Source organism: Lactuca saligna, chromosome 6 (genome assembly GCF_052625555.1).
Source record: "Lactuca saligna cultivar CGN05327 chromosome 6, ASM5262555v1, whole genome shotgun sequence".
NCBI lineage: Eukaryota > Viridiplantae > Streptophyta > Magnoliopsida > Asterales > Asteraceae > Lactuca > Lactuca saligna.
In genome coordinates this window covers 57,664,008-57,684,063 of record NC_136422.1, presented here as the reverse complement: position 1 = coordinate 57,684,063, position 20,056 = coordinate 57,664,008, and the positions used below count along the sequence as shown (strand labels likewise).

The 20,056-nt window shown below is 32.5% G+C and overlaps 2 protein-coding genes and 2 pseudogenes across 3 annotated transcripts; 2 read left to right on the top strand and 2 right to left on the bottom strand.

Annotated features, from left to right (window-relative positions):
• The first annotated feature begins 4,918 nt into the window (after window positions 1–4,918).
• On the top strand, window positions 4,919–7,293 carry LOC145002597 (protein FAR1-RELATED SEQUENCE 5-like; annotated as a pseudogene).
• Window positions 7,294–7,771: 478 nt separating this feature from the next.
• LOC145002184 (guanosine nucleotide diphosphate dissociation inhibitor At5g09550-like) lies at window positions 7,772–10,385 on the bottom strand (annotated as a pseudogene). Its single transcript, XR_013661841.1, has 8 exons — window positions 9,974–10,385; window positions 9,330–9,392; window positions 9,142–9,224; window positions 8,952–9,059; window positions 8,694–8,866; window positions 8,487–8,601; window positions 8,264–8,344; window positions 7,772–8,177 (listed from the first exon to the last, which is right to left on the bottom strand). The product of XR_013661841.1 is annotated as a guanosine nucleotide diphosphate dissociation inhibitor At5g09550-like (transcript).
• A 2,230-nt stretch (window positions 10,386–12,615) lies between these two features.
• On the bottom strand, window positions 12,616–15,512 carry LOC145002596 (uncharacterized). Its single transcript, XM_078961840.1, has 6 exons — window positions 15,116–15,512; window positions 14,947–15,032; window positions 14,442–14,700; window positions 13,967–14,395; window positions 13,583–13,704; window positions 12,616–13,503 (listed from the first exon to the last, which is right to left on the bottom strand). Exons 1-6 carry the CDS (start codon window positions 15,510–15,512, stop codon window positions 12,616–12,618), a joined length of 2,181 nt encoding a protein of 726 aa, XP_078817966.1.
• A 1,760-nt stretch (window positions 15,513–17,272) lies between these two features.
• Window positions 17,273–20,056, top strand: LOC145002595 (receptor-like protein EIX2). The gene is made up of 2 exons (XM_078961839.1): window positions 17,273–17,607; window positions 17,752–20,056. Exons 1-2 carry the CDS (start codon window positions 17,273–17,275, stop codon window positions 20,054–20,056), a joined length of 2,640 nt encoding a protein of 879 aa, XP_078817965.1.

Here is a 20,056-nt window from a genome sequence, read left to right as displayed (position 1 = left end):
TATAAATAACACATGTAAATTGCACACTACACACATGAAAAACTCTACTATTTCACTTGTACTCGTATTATCTTTGTTATCACTGTAAACCTACTTTGAAATTAATAAACATAACAATCCAGGTGATCATTAGCACCTCCAAAGGTTTTATGTCGAAGATCCTAGCAATGATCAAGGGCATTCCTTGTAAACTCGATTATGTCATTTATACTTCATATCATATTCGTTTTGATCACAACACCACAGCCTCTCATACAATTTTGTTGATTTTTGACCAAAGCAGTAATTAGTCAAATCTATTAGGATAGTTTGCATTTGTAGGTTTCTTGAAGAGAGAGAAAGAGAGAGAGAGAGAGAGAGAGAGAGAGAGAGAGAGAGAGTAATCATTGGAAAGGGTGGGGTGAGGTATATACACTAAAGTCCTAATATTTTTAATGATTTATATACTAAAATAAATAAAGAAAAAGTAAAAAAGAAATGAAAAGGGCAAATTTGACATTTCAAGTGTTTGAGGATCAAAACCACAAAAAATTCTTGGTTTGGACCTTTCATTCAATTTGATTTTTTTTTGGATATATACACTAAAGTCCTAATATTCTCAACGATTTGATAATAAAGTCCTAAATTTTATTTTATTTTACAGTAAAGTCCTCACTACCGATAGTTTTTGACATGTTTATCTTTTTTGCCGATTAGCTAGTAATTAAGGCTTTGTTTTCAATAAAATAAAGTTTAGAACTTTCTTGTTAAATCGTTGAAAATAATGAGACTTTAGTGTATATATCTCTTTTTTTGTTAGAAATTTAATAGTATGATAGTCTTTAAGCGAAAGAGTTATTGGAATCTAACCAATCTACTTTGGCCAGCTAGATCCTATTGAAATCTTTAACATTTGTTTATTGTTAAATAGTTTTTTTAATCTCAACAAACTGATATTGAAAAAAAATGAAGAAAATCAAGAAAGAAAGAAAAGAAAGAATCAGGGTTGTGTTGACTTTTTGCAATCCTAAAAATTGAGAACTAAGAAACCGGAAAGACGAAACTGTATTTATTACCGTTTCTCCACATTCACACCCTTTTCGTTAGGCGTATGTTGTTTGTATTGGTTCAATCTGTCCCCTCTTTTCAGTTCAAGATTTGGCAGCGAACCAAGAAGAAATCTTCACAAATCTTTTCTCTCTCTCTCTCTCTCTCTTGCATCTGTTTCCCCTAATCGTGATTCATGATTGTAGCATGGTAAAGATGATGATGGTAAGAAAAACAGTGGTGTTGCTACAAAAATCACAATTAAAAGTTCTTGGGATAGAAATTGGGTCTCATGATGCTAATAAAATTATTTGTTTCTAAGAAAACCAAGACAATACACTAAAGTCCAAATATATTTAACGATGAAAAGAAAGTCTTAAACATTTTTTTACAGTAAAGTCTTAGTTCACGATTTGACGAGAGTCCTAAAGTTTATTTTTTTACAATAAATCCCTAATTATCGGCTAACCAGCAAAAAAGGGTAAGTGTGTCAAAAACTGTCGGTAGTTAGGACTTTACTGTCAAAAAAATAAAGTTTAAGACTTTCTTGTCAAATCTTTGAAAATATTAGGATTTTAGTGTATATATCCCAAATTTTTTAGACTTTGTACACAATTTTTGTAAAACCATAGGACCAATTTTGTAGTTTTGTTAAAAAAAATTCACGACTATTGAGTTTTTTGTTGTTTTGTTGAATAAATATGAGGAATTTGTAACTATTTTCTCAAAGGGAAAATGACTTATAAGGGTAAGAATGTTTAAAAAAAGTTCAAAAACACCATCCAAGTTTTGTCTGTTTAAAAAACACCATCAAATTAGGGCTTTGTATAAAAAAAACACCAACAAAATATATCTTTTGTTCAAATCTCACCTTGTGGTAACCGGCATGTGTAGGTTAACCGCTCAGATTTTACCTGTTAAAAATAATTAAAAGAAAATAAAAATGACATGGAACTTTACATGGATTAAGGGACTCGAGGTGAAATTAGCGCCTTGTACATCATTTTGTGAAATCGATGGAATCAACCATCCTCAACATTTTGCGAAATCGATTCCATTCTACAGTCGGTTATGTTCTTCTTCATGGAAGTTTTTGTTTGTTCTTAAAATTGATTTCTACACATTGTGAAGGATTGTGTACATATTTTCCTTATTTTTACACATTACAAATTACATGTTTTCATACGAAGTCGAGACTATGTGATGTCTCTTCCTGAAATCGATTTATGCATATTGGTGTTGTTAAGATCTAAGCAGTTATCGCGGTCGAGATTTCAATAGCGGTCACATGCTGCTATTTGAAATTGCGGTTATCGCGGTGGTATAGCAGTGGTATAGCGTTTTTATAATATTATGTATAATTTATATTATATATTTATACAAAATTTATATATTAGATTATTAATACTATATAGCATTAATATCATAAAAAATCATATAAAAACATAACATAATCTATATATAATATTTTAATATAGTAATATAAATACTAAAAAGTAAAATGTCATCGCAGCTCAAGTCGTTCGTGGTTTCTATGTACTGAAACAGATGAGAAAGAGAAGTTGTCATTTGTTGCTTTGTAGTTTGTAATTAATTATATTTATTATTTGGACTTATTAAGACAAAAAGTTTAGTGGACTAGTTAAAAAAATAAAGATTTAATACTAAAATAACACACAATCGTTTTTTTCTTTATCAAAATAGCTCAATATGTATGAAATTGTAAAAGCGGGTTTAACGTCGCTATAGCGCTGATGAGATTCGCGGTAAATAGCGGTCAATAGTGCCGCTAATAGCACCAACGCTATTCGTAAACGCTATTTCAAAATAGCGGTTCAGTGACACCGCAAAACGCTATAGCGCGCTATTAATAGCATAGGTTAAGATATTAAGTTATATTTTTATTTCGATTTCTACAAATTTCCCCCATATACATATGACTTGTGATGTCTTGAAAGTACATTGTTGTAAAATTAGTATAAATATTATGATTCTTAAGAGTAGGGATAAACGTCTTGAAAGTGCATTGCTATAAAATGAGTAAAAATAGTATGATTCTTAACAGACGGTATAAAGGTTTTGAAAGTGAATTACTGTAAAGAGCCACACGGTGTGCCTTGCTTTTTATTGAAATGACTTCAACTTGTAATCAAACTAAAACTTGTGTTGGATATGTTATTTTGTATATATATGTCATTTTGCAAATGTTAAATTATAAAAATTTTGATATGTTAAGTTATAAAATTTTGCATATTTTAAGTTATAAAATTTTGCATTTGTAGTTTATATATTGTCTTTGTTCTTTTATGTGATTATGGGACTTGCTAATCTTGGACTTTGGCTTTTGCAGTGCTTAAACCTTCAACAACTTGACTTTGGCTTTCACATCAAGAATGTTGTTCTCAATGGATTTAGGAACAAGTGGGGGGAGTCTTGAAAAATCATGTCACCTTAATTTAGGATATGTATTTTAAATTAGTGTTTATGTTTAATATATATATATATATATATATATATATATATATATATATATATATATATATATATATATATATATATATGGGGATAGGGAATATACATTATAGCCCTACCTAAGCTTAGGTACAAAACCCTCTAAAATGACGTCGTTTTAAAACGTAAATACCAATACCATGTTTTGGAGCGAAATTCACGAGCTTCTCAATTGAACTAAAAGATCTTCCCTAATTCTGTTATAATCGCAATCTCATAATCATTTTTTTCCTTCATCGCTTTTTTTTCTTAATCGCAAGGTACTCATCTTCCTCACTTATTTAGTGTAATTTGTTTATGAAACCAAAGTCATATGCACGCATTCAATTATGAACTCCTTTTTAATAATTGGTTTCGACTTCCAAAGATCATTATAGTTCACAATTTGATCTATTGATAATTTGACGTATACTTTATGTAATTAAGAAGCAAATTGGCACTTGTGTCGTCAGGTTAATCAACGATGAAATAAAATTATGCTCATTTAGGTCCAACTAACAAACCATCAAAATTAAGAGATTACACTTAATTATTTTCATGTCATTATAAAAAAATATTAACTTGCTTTTTCAGTTTTAAGATATTGGGAGTTCATATAAACATTTTTTTTGCATATGTGTGATTGATTTGTGTTATCAAATAATTAGCTTGTAATTTCAATTTTTTTTTTTTAATTTGATAGGATTTCTATTAGTTCCAATTAAGATTGGTTTCTTAGAAGTTGTCTTCTCCTTGAAAAAACATTACAGGTATTCAATGACTTTCTATTCATCATTTGGTTCCAATTAAGATTGGCTACTATCACTGAGTTATTGAGAGATTACTTTTTAGAGTTTAGTTAAATTATCTTTTACCATGGTAATCAAAATACATGCTTAATTAAGGAAGTTATTTATCTTCATTTTGTGATCATCAACTCGATTTTCTGTTTTTGATTTTGTTGTGGTTTGTGAGCAAGTTTGATTATGTAAGTGTTGAATTCCATTATGTGATTATCCTCAATTCAAACTCAAACTGACTTAATCAACGATAGTATTGAATGACAAGCAAATAATTATAGGAAACAAGAGAAAATAAACATACAAGCTCACAAAATCACAGTAAAATTCTGAGTAGAGATCAGGAACTCATCTGGTTTGTTATTATAATTGTTGGAGTTACTCGGGTGATCGATTTTTCTTGATTTGTTGTCCATATTAAAGTTGTTCCTTATTTTTTGTTTGATTGTACTTGATTATTTCAATGATACCCTATACTCTATTGGATTTTTCTAGATTGTCAATTTGATTGATTGCCTACCGTCAAATCAAACATTGGTATAATCTTGATCATGATAATTTTAATGCTAAATCATACATTGTTTCCTTTTGTGCAGTACATAATGAATGAAAGTGAAGCTGATGTGTACCCTATAAATACACAAATAACTGAAGAAGTTGATGCAGAGGATTTGTCAATAGCCACATATGAATCTGAAAAAATAAATTGCGTTGATGCAAATGTCGAAAGTGATAAAGATGAAGTTAATGGTGAAAACATTTTGGGAAAGGTTTTCGATACAACCGATGATGCGTATGCCTTTTATAATGATTATGCATTTGTACATGGATTTGGTATACGTATTCATACTACATGCAAAAATAAGGGAACAAATGAACCTTATCGAAAGACACTTGTATGCGACAAAGAAGGTTTTAAACGGGAGGATGGTAATACTTCAAGTGGACATGAAAAAAAACGTCGTAGAGAAGTTAGAATCGGATGCAAAGCAATGCTCCGAATTTCAAAAAGGAAGGATGGGAAATGGTTTGTGGACTTGTTTGATGACACACATAATCACGAATTGAGCATCACACCAACGAAGGTGATGAAGCATCGTTCTCATGCGAAGTTCCATCGTACAATGGAATGTAAATCTCTCATGGTGCAACTTAATCAATCAGGGTTGAAACCTTCTCAAATTAAAAAGACTATTAATGCAATGAAAACCTTAAATGAACCTGATGTAACTTCAAAACAATGCGTTGATGTATTATCTGAGCAACGAAAACACAATAGAGGAAGAAAGTTCTATGGACTAATTAAACATTTACAGGATAAAGCATTGGTGGATAATGATCAGTATTATGTTGTGGATTTGTGTAGTGATGGGTGTCCTAGAAATATTTTTTGGGCTGATGGAAGATCAAGAGACGATTTTACTAAATTTGGAGATGTTGTTGTGTTTGATGTCACTTATATGACAAACAAATTCAAGATGCCTTTTGCTCCATTTACCGGGGTGAACCATCATGGACAATCTATACTATTTTGTGGAGCGTTGTTAGAAAATGAAAAGGAAGAAACTTTTGTATGGTTGTTTGAGCATTTCCTAAAATGTATGTTTAGCAAGTATCCAAATGCTATTATTACTGATCAAGACAAGGCTATGGGTAATGCAATAAAAAAAGTGTTTCCGAACGCTCGACATCGCTTTTGTGCATGGCATATAAAAAAGCATGAATTGGAGCACCTTCGACCATACATTTCCCGTTATAGTGATTTTCAAGAATCATATAAAGAATGGGTAATGAGTGACACAATTGAAGAATTTGAAACTATGTGGGAAGTTATACGTGATAAGTATAAACTTGAAAATAATTGTTGGATAACTGATATGTATAACCAACGAATACATTGGGCTAAAGCTTTCTTAAAGGATATTTTCTTGGCCGGTATGACAACAAGTGGACGAAGTGAGAGTATTGATTCTTTTTTTGATGATTTTGTTAACTCGAGTACCATGTTGAATGATTTTTTAGTACAATATGATAAAGCAGTTGTGTCACGAAGGGCTGCCGAAGAAGATGAAGATTTCAAGACTATGAACTCGAGGCCGGTTCTTTCCTCAATACATCCAATTGAAGCAATAGCAGGTGAGTGTTATACTAGAAAGGTTTTTGAGATTTTCAAAAAAGAATGGATAGAAGCTACCAACAATTTAACGCATGAGACTCTAAGCAAAAGTACAGAAGAAATCAAGTATCGAGTTGGACAATTGAATGTTGACAAAAAATATTGGCGGATTGTTAGCTTTTGTTTGTTAAAAAAGATGCATGTGACATGTTCTTGTGCTAAGTATGAGACATGTGGGATTTTATGCAAACATATCTTGTATGTAATGAAGAAGAGGCATGTTGACACACTTCCGAGTCACTACATTTTACCTCAATGGACCCTTAATGCTAGGTACAAGGTGGGTAAGCATAGCATCGGACTCGAAGAAATGAATAACAAAAATGGCGTCAGTGCTTACACTTTATGGTGTGTTCGTTCAAATTTTAACAAAGTTATTGAACAAGCAAAAGACTCACCTTCAGAAATAGAAAACGTCAATAACATATTGATAAAGCTCTTACAATAACAAGAAATTCGGAAAAAACCTATACCAGTTGAGAATGTATCTCAAGGTTCTTGTGTGAGAATTTCACAATTCGATATGACGCCTCAGATATCTGTTCGGGATCCTGTTGGTCCAACTAACACGAAAGGGTGTCCTAAAATTGCTAGTAGAATCAAGTCTTCTGTTGAAGGGCCAAAAAAACGAACATGCTCTTACTGTCAAGGATTAGGTCATTATGCTACTAGTTGTTCTAAAAGAAAGGTACTTATAGTATTAACTTACTATGTCATCATTTTAGAGTTCTTATATTTATATAATAATCTATTTATATTTTCATGTAACAGGTAGATGAATCGTTGCAAGAGAAACAATAATCAAATATGTAGTTGATGTGAGAAAGTGAAAAATCCACATGGTTGATGACATTTTTGTTTTAGTTAATTGTCCTTTTTTTCAAGTTTTGGTTAATTTTCCTTTTTTCTAGTTTAGTTTAATTGTCTTTTTTCCAGTTTTGGACATAAATCATCTAAGTTGCTGTTTTGAAATGCAAAATTTGAATGGTTAATGCTATGTCTAAAAAATGAAAATACGGGGGTGATGTGTGTAAAAAATAAAAGTAAGATGCTATTATATGTTAAAAATGTAAGTACGGGGGTATTATGTGTAAAAAATGAAAGTACGATGTTGTTATTTGTAAAAATGAAAGTACAATGCTATTATATGTTAAAAATGTAAGTAAGGGGGTATTATGTGTAAAAATTGAAAGTACAATGCTTTTATGTGTTAAAAATGAAAGTACGATGCTATTATAGATTGAAAATAAAGTAGAGAACTTCTAGTAAACAACAATCGTTTTGATATTTCAAAATAAGAATTTTATTATAACAAAAACCCAACTAATGGTTGGGAATGTACATATTACAAACTGAAACAAAGATGTTAAAAATATGACAGCACCATAGATAAAGTTAACGAATTGTTTCAACTAATTACAAATAATGACAATGAGGTTTTAAATATACTAAACACGAGTGATGAGTATACAAAGAGGCTTGTAGAGTAGTCCATCTTGTTGCTATTTGTGATCCTGCCTCAACTTTCACAGTAGTCCCCAAATTACCCCTATTGTCCCTCTTGCTCATGGGTGTTAGGTTGGTGTGTAAAATGTAAAGTAGTGCACCTAGCTCCAGATGAAGAATATACAATGTGTCAAACATGAGTAAATACAGGCAGGAAGGCCTTCACAAAATGTAAATGCCTGAAAATATTTATCAGATAAAGTTAAATAGATACAAATAGCAAATTAAATAATTAAATAAACAAATCATTTTTTATTGATTATACCTGAGGTAATTCTCCTAGTCCATAGAGAGGGTAGATATATGGAGAACCTCCTGCAAACCTAGCTAATGACTCTGCATATAGCTATTTGTGAAATATAAAATACTATTAGACAATTAGAAAATAAAAACAATCTTATTCATAGTACATTAAAACAACATAATTTAAATTATGAAAGATAATAAAGTTATCTTTTAGTTCTGTGAAAAAACAAAAAAAGTTTCACCTTAACTCTCTTGATAAAATCTATAGCTGGTTGATCCAAATAAGAGTCATCCCTATAAAGTGCCAATGCATGTCCAATAAAATCAACTGTATTATCATCTAGTCCATATTTTTTCCTACATAAAACAATAAGTCAAACATCATAAAACAGTAGCAATGAAGTTAGATAATTGAATAAATGAAAAAAAGGGTGAGGTTAAGATCATACGAAATAACATCTTTTGCTGGAACTTTATTAAGATCCAACCCTTCTTTTGATTTTGGATCATTATCATCGTAGTCTTGAACATAAATGAAGAACTTTCTAGCATGACGTTTTTCAAATAATCCCATGAGAGGGGATTTAAGTGCTTCAACATCAGTTGCTGGAACTTTGTGAACCTGAAAGAAAAGAATTCCCAGTTTTGAAAAGATTACAAGTTAGAATGATTTACAATTTGTAGAGGCTAAAGGGGTTTTCATATACCTTTCCTTTGTTGTACACATAGCTTCCATCAACAGCCTTGAAATTAAGGTATTTTGTGACATTAGTGTGAATTAGAACACGAACTAAGGCACCATTAGCCATCATAAACTGCAAAAAAGACCAATTTGACATAAGTTTAAGATGGTTGCTCATAATAAGTATTCATTATTTTTCAAAAAATTACACATGCCTTGGGGACCATATCAACATTTTAAACTTGCTTTGGCCTAATTCTGCAGGAGGTGAATCACCACCCTTGAATCGCTTCCAGAGCTATAGAGTATACATATTAATCTATTAATGTCAAACGAATAATAAAAACAATAGTAAAAGTTTTGAATGAATTATTTAGTTATAAACTTATAATATTAATAATACCTGGTTTAGGTTAAGTGAAGTTGATTCGCCTCCATAGTAATCATTTCTATCCATGTGAAGTACCTGTACAAATAGACAAGCAATGATCATACAAGACCAACATTTAGCTATTTGTTAGGTCACACCTCAAAACAGGATCCAATGGGAGTCTAATTATAATTACTGGTTAGCACGAATTTCAACATGAAGAGCTTGAGGAACAAGTAGGCTCGTATATTATGAGCTTTTAGTTTTGCCATTAGATTTCGTTGTGTCTAATTTTGTTACCATCGTTATTATGTTAAGACGAACTTCCAGAAAAGGCGTGTTCATGAACAGGAACGTAATCAAAATAGGCTGAATCTCGATATACATACTAATTGCAGCTGAAAGCAATTACAGAATAAAATTTATCGGAGCAGAAAATGAATTCATACCACGGACTGGAGCACCAGAACACAGCATCAATTTGCAGCAGTAAAAAGTACGATCTAAATAATCGGAATCAAAATTTCAAACAACGAATAGCAGGATCGAGATTAATGAAATTGATTTGATTATTTCAATCACAAAATGCATCTCAGTATGAGAAATTGAACACATATACATACATACATACATTCCAAGATATATACGCACAACAAATGATTTGGAGAAAGACGTACTTTGAGGCCATCGACGGAGAGGAGACCACTGAGGATGCATTCCTTGAGACCGGTGCCGAGTACTATCACATCGTATTCTTCATCCATGGTGGTGCAATTAGGTTAACGAACATCAAATGAAATGAAGAAATTGAGTGATTTGATTTTAATCAACTAAAACTATCAGTCAATGAAGAGAAAGAGGGAAGATGTTTGATTGGTAAAGATGACGATATGGGAATTCTTGATTAACGGTTTAAGCTGGGGATTCACGATTAAAGTTGTAATCTTGATATGAAAGAAGGAAGGGCTGATTGTGTTCTTGATGTTGGGAAGAAGTAATCTCGTTCCAGATGAAATAATGGTTATTACTATTCAGAGGAAGAAAATGCGACGGGATGGTATTTAAGTTTTAAAACGACATCATTTTAGAGGATTTTGTAGGGCTATAATGTATATTCCCTTTTCCATATATATATATATATATATATATATATATATATATATATATATATATATATATATATATATATATATATATATATATATATATATATATATATATATATATATATATATATATATATATATTGAATATTTTGTATCTACTTTATGGCATCGTAATTATATCTGGTTATAAAAACAAAGGGGAGGACCAAATTTGTTGTTTTCTTTTTACTTTTTAGTTAAGGTTTATCATAATTATAGGACATCAAAATAATGACCAAATTACTGTGATAAAAAACCGTGACCAAAAGTGTGACACAGAGATTGTGTGTTTTGCAGCAACTGTTTGTTGGTTTATGTTTAAAAAAATGTGACCAAAAGGCTAAATCAATTATGAAAGAAAAAATGATAGCAGCAACTAGTTTTACATGAAAAAAATAGCAGTTGGTGCAGTTATAACCAAAATGACAAATATACCCTTTTGTCCCTGTTGTTGAATTGTGGGTTTTGCTGCATTTATAAGGAAACTGCCCCTGTTTGTTGGTTTTTGCTATAATTATGACCAAACTATCCCTGTTTGTTGGTTCTGCTGCATTTATGACCAAACTGCCCCTATACATTTTTGCACTTGTAAGAAAATTTAAGCCATTTTTAAGCATTAAACAAGAACTAAGAACATACTTTTATACATCCAAGTAACTTCCTTTTCTTGCTTATTGTTTAAAAGTGTGTTGCTATTCAAGATTTAAAGTATATTTCTATTTCTTGATGCATCCATTTATACCAAATTGCCCCTGTTTATTACTCAATGAAGCTTCCTTGAATCTGTACAATCATTTCAGATAAAACTTGCCCAAATCAAAAAAAAAAAATTGTATCTTTATTCTATCTTATAAGCAGGGAATCGATCTACTGGAAGGAGTGGAAGCCATTATAAGCCATTTAGTGGTGAAGCATTTCAAGATCCCTTGTGCAGATGCTCCTATCTGCTCTATTACCTTCTCCACTCACCAAGTCTTTATGTCCAAAATCTGTTGCTGAAGAATTGAGTTGATGCTTACATAGAAACGTTCATATAATCATACATATAACCAATTTTAAAACAGTTGGGATATACGTTCTTGCCATGTGTTGAACGATTTGGAAATTTTTGAGCTTGAGTTTGAGTTTAACGATTTACAGGGAGAATCCATAAAGGTTGAAGAAGGCGATCGATTTAGAAGGCAAAAAGAAATCAGCATTAAAAATCCCCAATTCAAGCCGCTTATTCATAATTGATAGCAAACCCCTTCTACACGATCTGATACGCTCCTCTTTATTATTATTACTAGTCGTGAGACCCGTGTAATACACGGTTTTTTTTTTTTAAAAAAAATAATATATTTTGTTAAACATTACATGTTTTTTAGTATTAATTTAACATAAAGACAGAAATATATAAAGAATAAATTAACTATTTCAAAATATAAATAAATAAAATAAAAACGTACGTATTTATAAAATGATGATGACAATAATTTTATAAACATTAAACATTAATTAAATAAAAATTGCTAAATATATAAAAACAAAATGATGAATAAGTAGGTAAGATAATGTATAATAATAAAAACAAACAATGAAATATTCAGACTTATTTTTATGAATTACAAATTTCCAAAGACTTCTTTGAATACAACATTAGATGTCTTATTGGTAAGTTTACCATCTTTATCTAAACTTAATATTTTTAATCAATCTTTACTCTTCACTCTCGACAATCCAACATACAACTTCCCATGGTGAATACTAATTGTCTCAAGAACAACCCCACCTTCGATAGTGACTGTCCTTGACTTTTATTTATTGTCATTGCAAAAAATACAGCCAGCGGGAATTGTCGTCTTTGAAATATGAAAGGAATCCTTTTATCCGAAGGCGTCAAAGACATTCTTGGAATAAACGTACGGTTACCGATATTACTTCCAGATATTATCTCAGCTTCTATAACACGTTTTCCCAATGTAATAACCCGTAGCCTTTTTCCATTGCAAAATCCGGATTTTTGATCAATATTTCTAAGTAACATAACCGGAACACCAACTTTTAATACCAACTTATGAATTGGCATACCTGAAGGTCTAAGATCATTTAGAACATCAGGGGAGTATAAAGTTTCATCAATGTTATCTTGAACAAAATCTACATGTTAAAAGACTATTTGAACTTAAATACTCCTATTGGGCTCCTGGAAATAATTTTAACAAATGCTCGTTTATCTCTTGAACAACTTCATTCTTCGGTGCTAGGATTGCTCTTTCTTGAAAATAAATCGGATTCTTGCAATTTTCAACGATAGAAGGATAGACAGATTCAATTAATGAACCAATAGGATTAGTAGAATCAACAATGAGAAGATCATCAGGAATATCAATATCTGCCTCTCCATCATTTAAACCACCAACCTTTCCTTCTCCTATATCCAAAATCCATTTTGCAAAAGTTGTCGTTTCTTGAATATTGGATGCGAGAACACTTAACCTCATGTTTTTTGTCAATGTTAACACTTTGCAATTTGACCAAATGTAACAGGAACATAAAAAAGCATTGCCAATCTCTTGCCTGCTTCCGTTAGGAATAACAGGTAGAATTGGTCTAAAATCTCCTCCAAAAACAATTGTTTTTCCTCCAAACGGCAATTTTGAGTTGGTACGAAGATCACAAGTGAATATATCTTTCATAGAACGATCCAAGGCTTCAAATGCATGCATATGAATCATAGGTGCCTCGTCCCATATAATCAATGATGTTTTTTTTAACAATTCGGCGACATCACTATCTTTCCCAAAAGAACAAAAAGAATCCTTTGTAAGATTTAGAGGAATTATAAAGCGTGAGTGTGTTGTTCTACCTCCGGTTAGCAACAACGAAGCAATACCACTTGAAGCAACATTTAGGACGATATCACCTTTAGATCTTAAAGATACAGATAAAGTCTTCCAAATGAGAGTTTTACCAGTACCTCCATAGTCATAAACAAAAAACACTCCTCCTTTTTTCTGTTTAATAGTTGTCATGATTTCATCAAAAATTGAGCTTTGTTCAATTGTTAATGATTCAAGTAGCTGATGAGATTCTTTTTTGTAGAATCCTTATATCAAAATCTAACTCCTCAGTAATTAAACGATTGTTTGTAGAAGATACCAAATCATGATCAGGGTAAGGCATCCCAACAAAATCTCTTAGGCTTGAACTATTTTGGAGCAGAATTTTTTCAATCTCATATAGCGTCAAGTTTTTAACCTGATCGTCATTAAGTGATAAACCTGTACAAAAGCAAAGTTAATTAAAAAAAAACTGTATAATTATTCATGTAAAAATATATAAATAATGTGTCTAGTGTAATTATGTAAATAATGGAAAAAATAATAATACCTGGAGTCTTTAATCTTATTTGTTGATTGTAGAGAATTCCATAAGATAAATATTGTCAAGTATTTTCCCATACATAATATGGTCTAGACAAACTATTAGACTTTAGCATAGTTGAAAATAGAAACCGTAAATAATAACTAGATCCCGAGTGACTTGGTTCCTCGATGGCATCAATATATTCTCTATCATCTTCTAAAAGTCCAAGCACATAACATTCATCTCTAAAAGTAGGACAAACTTGTCCATTAACCTTACGAATGTATTCAAATGATTTCGGCCCTTTGACTTTATTTAAAAGAATTCTCAAAAAATATGCTTCACTTAGATTAGGCGAAACTGTGTGAATTCTCCCAATAGAAAACCCTTGTTTTCTTGGCTCCCAACAACGATCTTCCTGTTTCCATACAAATTTTGTAGGAAACTCAACATAAGAAAGTTTTCGTGCATCAGCATTATGTTCATTACAGCTCATCCAAGATAAGAGCATCGAAGAAGAAACAGATTGTTTGTTGAGGACATCTTCAATATCATCGTCTGCTCCATATACAACATTTTTGTTTTCTAGGAAGATGGAACGGAAGCCTTACAACAGAAGGATATCTATAATGAACATCAAATGCAAATATACGCCATGAAGCTTCACATGTAGACAAATACCTACAATCATAGTAGTTTTGTATTTCATCAACGGAAACGTCATCATTATCATCTCCGTTGTTTTGTACAACTGCAACAGTAGCCCGATCAAGACCCTTGTTGATATATTTAAACAAATATTTGATGGAAGCCGCTTGATTGCACCATTGAACATTAATGTGAGCCTGATATCTTTTCAAAAGGGCTTTGTGATATGGGACCACACTTCTGTTGTCTAACCTAACACCATACTTTTCAACAAAAGATCCATCATTATGTCTCCTATATATAGGATAACCATCTTAATCGACTGAGGTATTTTCTAAGAATGACTTTGGGAAATTTTTTGAACACTTATTGTCACTCATGCATGGGCATTTAGGATTATTAGAACCACATGGACCATGCATCATAAACTCACTAAAAAGTGCATACAATTCTGGATCATCTTCTTTGTTTGGAATTTCAGCCGAAATAACTCAATCAATATGTTCAACAGTAGGGAGTTTGTAATCAGAATGCATGAATAAACATATATGTGCATGAGGCAAACCACGCTTTTGAAACTCCACAGTATAAACAACTGTAAATTCTTAAAATAAATATAATATTATAATATAATAAAAAAAAACATAATGATAAAAGTATTGTTGTATTATAAGGTACCTGCTTGGACCCGACCCAATAACGCATTTTTCTTTAAGTCTTTAATCAAATAATTCAACTTGATTTTGAATAATCTGGAAAGGATATTGGGCCTATCTTCGGGATTAAGTGTGGTGTCAGCAAGAAACCTTTTAATTTCAGGCCACTTTGGATTGCATGTTACGGTTATGAAAAAATCTGGGTATCCAAACCACTTACAAAGCGACATGGCATCTAAATAGTTTTGCATCATGTAGCGTGCACCACCTGTAAATGAAAAAGGCAAGATAACACGTTTTCCGATGTTGGAAATATCAGTACCACCATCACTTTGTACATTTCGTAATGTTTCATACGATTCACATCTAAGAACTTTTTGCTGATTGCGTATGTAATATAGTCTCTCAGTTTCAATCATCGTATAAGCATCAACCAAAAATTGTTGGGAAAGCCTTCTCGAATTAAGAATTAATGAACAAACATTAACTCTATCTTATAAGCGGGGAATCGATCTACCGGTAGGAGTAGAAGCCATTATAAGCCATTTAGTGGTGAAGCATTTCAAGATCCCTTGTGCAGATGCTCCTATCTGCCCGATTACCTTCTCCACCCACCAAGTCTTTGTGTCCAAAATCTGTTGCTAAAGAATTGAGTTGATGCTTACATAGAAACGTTCATATAATCATACATATAACCAGTTTTAAAACAGTTGGGAGATATACGTTCTTGCCATGTGTTGAACGATTTGGGAAATTTTTGAGCTTGAGTTCGAGTTTAACGATTTACAGGGAGAATCCATAAAGGTTGAAGAAGGCGATCGATCTAGAAGGCAAAAAGAAATCAGCATTAAAAATCCCCAATTCAAGCCGCTTATTCATAATTGATAGCAAACCCTTTCTACACGATCCAGTACCCTCCTCTTTATTATTATTATTTCTTTTTTGTACAATTAAAGTCCGTTTTCCTAAATGCATTAAGAATAATCTGCCTGCATTGGTTAATTGATGCTATGTCAGAACCTTAGTTTGATTTTTGTCTTTATATTTTTTATTTTCTGTAGTATATTATGGGACCCATCGCTTCAGATTATGTGAAATCTAGTTGTTGTTTTTTTCTTGGTGTTTCTTTTAGATTGTTACATCAAGACCAATAATTGAGAAGGAAGATTTCTTACAATATAGAAAAAGTCGTATTGTTGTCCCAGTCATTGAGTTAATATTGAGCACTAAAAATAGCCACCTGTCATTGACGAAGTCATACCACTATCAGTTTAGTTTTCTTCTTACGGGATACTCAGTCACTACTCACTTCTAGTTTAAGGTTTTTTATCCACTCTTTAATTAGATAGCAATACATGATACTCAGTGCTAGTGCCTATTTTTAGTGTAGATGATAAATTGAAAGAATTCATGCCTTGCTGTTTAAATAGTTATTTTAGTTAATAAAGATGTAAAATTTTTAGTGTAGATAGTTATTTTAGTTAATAAAGATGTGAAAAAAATTAATTTAATACTGTCAAAGCTAGGCAGGGTCTAGATAGTTATTTTAGTTAATAAAGATGTAAAATTTTTAGTGTAGATGATAAATTGAAAGAATTCATGCCTTGCTGTTTTGAGATTTAATTATAATACTTTTGTAAATTTCTTACCCTCTTTTTTAGTCACTGCTAGTCTAAGGTTTTTTTTTTATCAAAATATTTATTTTTAACAATGTAGAAGGCCGTGGATTAAATGGACCAGCATGGCTTTGATTCAAACAAATTCACAATATAAATAGTCAAAATGAGAAAAAGTCGTTTCATAGTTATTAAATGCTTATCATATCAGATCTTCATGTATGGTTACTGTATCTGATTCTATCAGTTTTTGTTTTCTTGGGATTTGTATTACATAACTTGAGGACAACAAAATATTATACGATGCGAAAAGATATTTATAAAAAATACAAATCGTCAAGACTTGTAAGTCTTTGAGCATCTAATTTGGGGCAACTAATTCCAATTTTATATCCAATTTCATGAAAATGAAGTATTGTATGCTCCACACAAGTGGGCCACCAATTTGAGGCCATCCACTTAGAACCCTTCATGTCACAGAAGACACTATATAAACCCTCCTGGGGGCAGTTCATATATGCATCAATACAATCCAAAAACTCACCAATATTTGCATTTACGTTATGTATCATTGTGTTTTTATAATTTTCTCACTTCTCTTGCCAAGTCTTGAGACTACAATCGCTAACCAATTGGTAGTAGTTGGAGGAGGTGATGATAATCTTGTTATAAACAAGTGTTTGGATAAGGAGATACATGCTCTCCTTCATTTCAAAGCCCTCCTTAAAGATCCCAATGGTATTCTCTCTACATGGAAAGATGACGAACATAACTGCTGTAAATGGCTTGGAGTCACATGCAACAACCAAACCGGTCATGTCACAGGGCTTGATATCGGTTTGTGTAGTCTTGAAGGTGAGATTAGCCATTCATTGGCTAACTTAACCTACTTGAATCATCTTGATCTTTCCTCCAATTCTTTTCATGGAACCATTCCCAGATCCATTGGTTCCTTGACTGAACTAAGGTTCCTTAGCCTATCAAATAACTCTCTTTATGGAACCATTCCTCCAGAGTTTGGAAACCTCACCAACTTGCAATGGCTTTACCTTGGATTTGTTGGAAGATGTAGAGTTGAAAACCCAGAGTGGTTGTCTGGCCTATCTTATCTGGAGGAGCTTGTCATGAATGGGATTTCTTTGGCTAAAGCAAATCACTGGGTGGATGTCATTTTGAGTCTACGGAAACTAAATTTCTTGAGTTTGCTGAGTTGTGAGCTCTCACAGGTCATGTATCCGTATTCTTCTTCATTTCTCAACTCTTCTTCATCTATTGAAGTCCTTGGTCTTGTAAACAACAATCTCACCTCATCCATGTATCGTTGGTTGTTTCCCTTAACCAGCAATAAGCTTCATGAACTTTATCTCTCTAGGAACATGTTACATGGGATACCCAATTATCTTGGTAATCTCTGTAGTTTGAAAACTTTTTTCTTCATGAACAACTCTGTTGTTGTCAAATTTCCTGATTTTCTGAAAAACTTGTCGGGATGCACATCGCTTGCATTACAATCATTGGATGCTTCTTATAGCCAATTTACAGAGTCATTGTCTGATGACATCCAAAAGTTTTCATCCCTAAATATTTTGAGCCTGTCTCATAATCACTTAAATGGAACTATAAGTGGGAAATTGTGGGAACTACCCAAACTTAAAGTTCTTGATGTCTCTTTCAATTATCTTAGAGGTGCTATCTCTGAAAACATCGGAAAGTCGAAGGCAATTATTATAAATCTTTCGAAAAATTCAATTGAGGGAGTTGCTTCTACAGATCACATGTCAAACCTTTCTCATATAGAGTACGCTGGTATAAGCTCTTGCAAGCTAGGGCCCAACTTCCCCAAATGGATTCAAACATTTAAAAATCTCACGCGTCTTGATATTTCCAATAATGGAATTTCAGACACAATTCCTCTGGGGTTTTGGGACATGTGGCCTTCTAAATTAACACATTTGAATCTCTCTTCCAACAACATCAGTGGGCAAGTACCAGATTTATCATCGAATTTTGACTATCGGTCAGTGATAGATTTGAGTTCCAACAGATTTTATGGTCCGATACCAAATGTTTCTTCCACTCTAGTATCATTAAATCTTTCAAGAAACAAGTTCTCTGGAGAAATTTCCCTTCTATGCCAAATTGTCGGTGGGTTGTTACAATTTCTTGACCTCTCTGATAACTTTCTAACGGGACAACTTCCAGACTGTTTGTGGCATTTCAAAGACCTAAAAGTTCTTAATCTAGGAAACAACTATCTTTCTGGAATGCTTCCCACCTCTTTAGGATATTTGGTTCAACTTGAGGCGTTGTATTTATTTAACAACGACTTCTCTGGAGAGTTATCGTTGTCTCTAAAGAATTGCACCAAGTTAAACTTCTTGGATTTAGGAGCCAACAAGTTTTTCGGGAACGTACCTGTTTGGATTGGGGAAAGCTTGTCAGGATTGTATGCTCTTATCCTAAGATCAAACCACTTCTTTGGAACCATCCCTTTGCAGTTATGTCAATTACAAAAGCTCCAAATTCTAGACTTGTCAATGAACCATCTCCATGGAAGCATCCCCTCATGTTTGAACAATCTTACGAGCATGGTTCAAGATGGATTCTCACAAGTAGAAAATGTACATCATCATTTATCATGGTCTATCGATATATTTAGTTTTGATGCTGCATATGTTGACCATGCGATGATCATGTGGCAAGGAGCTGAACGTGAGTTCATTAGAAATCTTGGATTGTTGAAGTGCATCGACCTGTCAAGCAACAATTTAACAGGAAAAATCCCATATGAACTTACCGATCTCTATGAATTGTTTGCACTAAACTTATCAAAGAACAATATTCTTGGAGAGATCCCATCACAAATTGGTCTGATGAAAAAACTCTTGGCTTTGGATTTATCAAGAAACAATTTGTCAGGAGGGATACCATCAAGTATGACTCAAATGACTTTTTTGGGTTACCTAGACGTGTCATGTAATAACTTGTCAGGGAAAATCCCATCTAGCACTCAGCTCCAGTCTTTTGAACCTTCAAGGTACAATGGGAACACCGGACTATGTGGACCTCCGCTTAACAAAAAATGTCCTGGAGATGAAAAACCTGAAGTGCCACGCGTTATTGGTAGAAGTGAAGGTGATGGGGAAGGTGTAGATGAAGTTGAAAGATGGTTTTATATCGGTGGGGGAACTGGTTTTGTTACTGGATTTTGGATAACATGTGGTGCTTTACTTCTCAATCGTCAAGGGAGATATGCTTTTTTTCAGTTTTATGATAGCTTCAAAGACTGGGTTTACGCGAAGGTGGTGGTCCTCATTGCAAATTTGCAAAAGGTTGTACATAAATAG

Coding starts and splice junctions, on each gene's coding strand:
- LOC145002596 (XM_078961840.1), bottom strand. CDS start 15,512: ATGATTGAAACTGAGAGACTATATTACATACGCAATCAGCAAAAAGTT. Junction 13,705..13,966: donor TGATGCCATCGAGGAACCAA/GTCACTCGGGAT, acceptor GCTTTTGTACAG/GTTTATCACTTAATGACGAT. Junction 13,504..13,582: donor CTTACCCTGATCATGATTTG/GTATCTTCTACA, acceptor GAATCTCATCAG/CTACTTGAATCATTAACAAT.
- LOC145002595 (XM_078961839.1), top strand. CDS start 17,273: ATGTATCATTGTGTTTTTATAATTTTCTCACTTCTCTTGCCAAGTCTT. Junction 17,608..17,751: donor AACTTAACCTACTTGAATCA/TCTTGATCTTTC, acceptor CAACTTGCAATG/GCTTTACCTTGGATTTGTTG.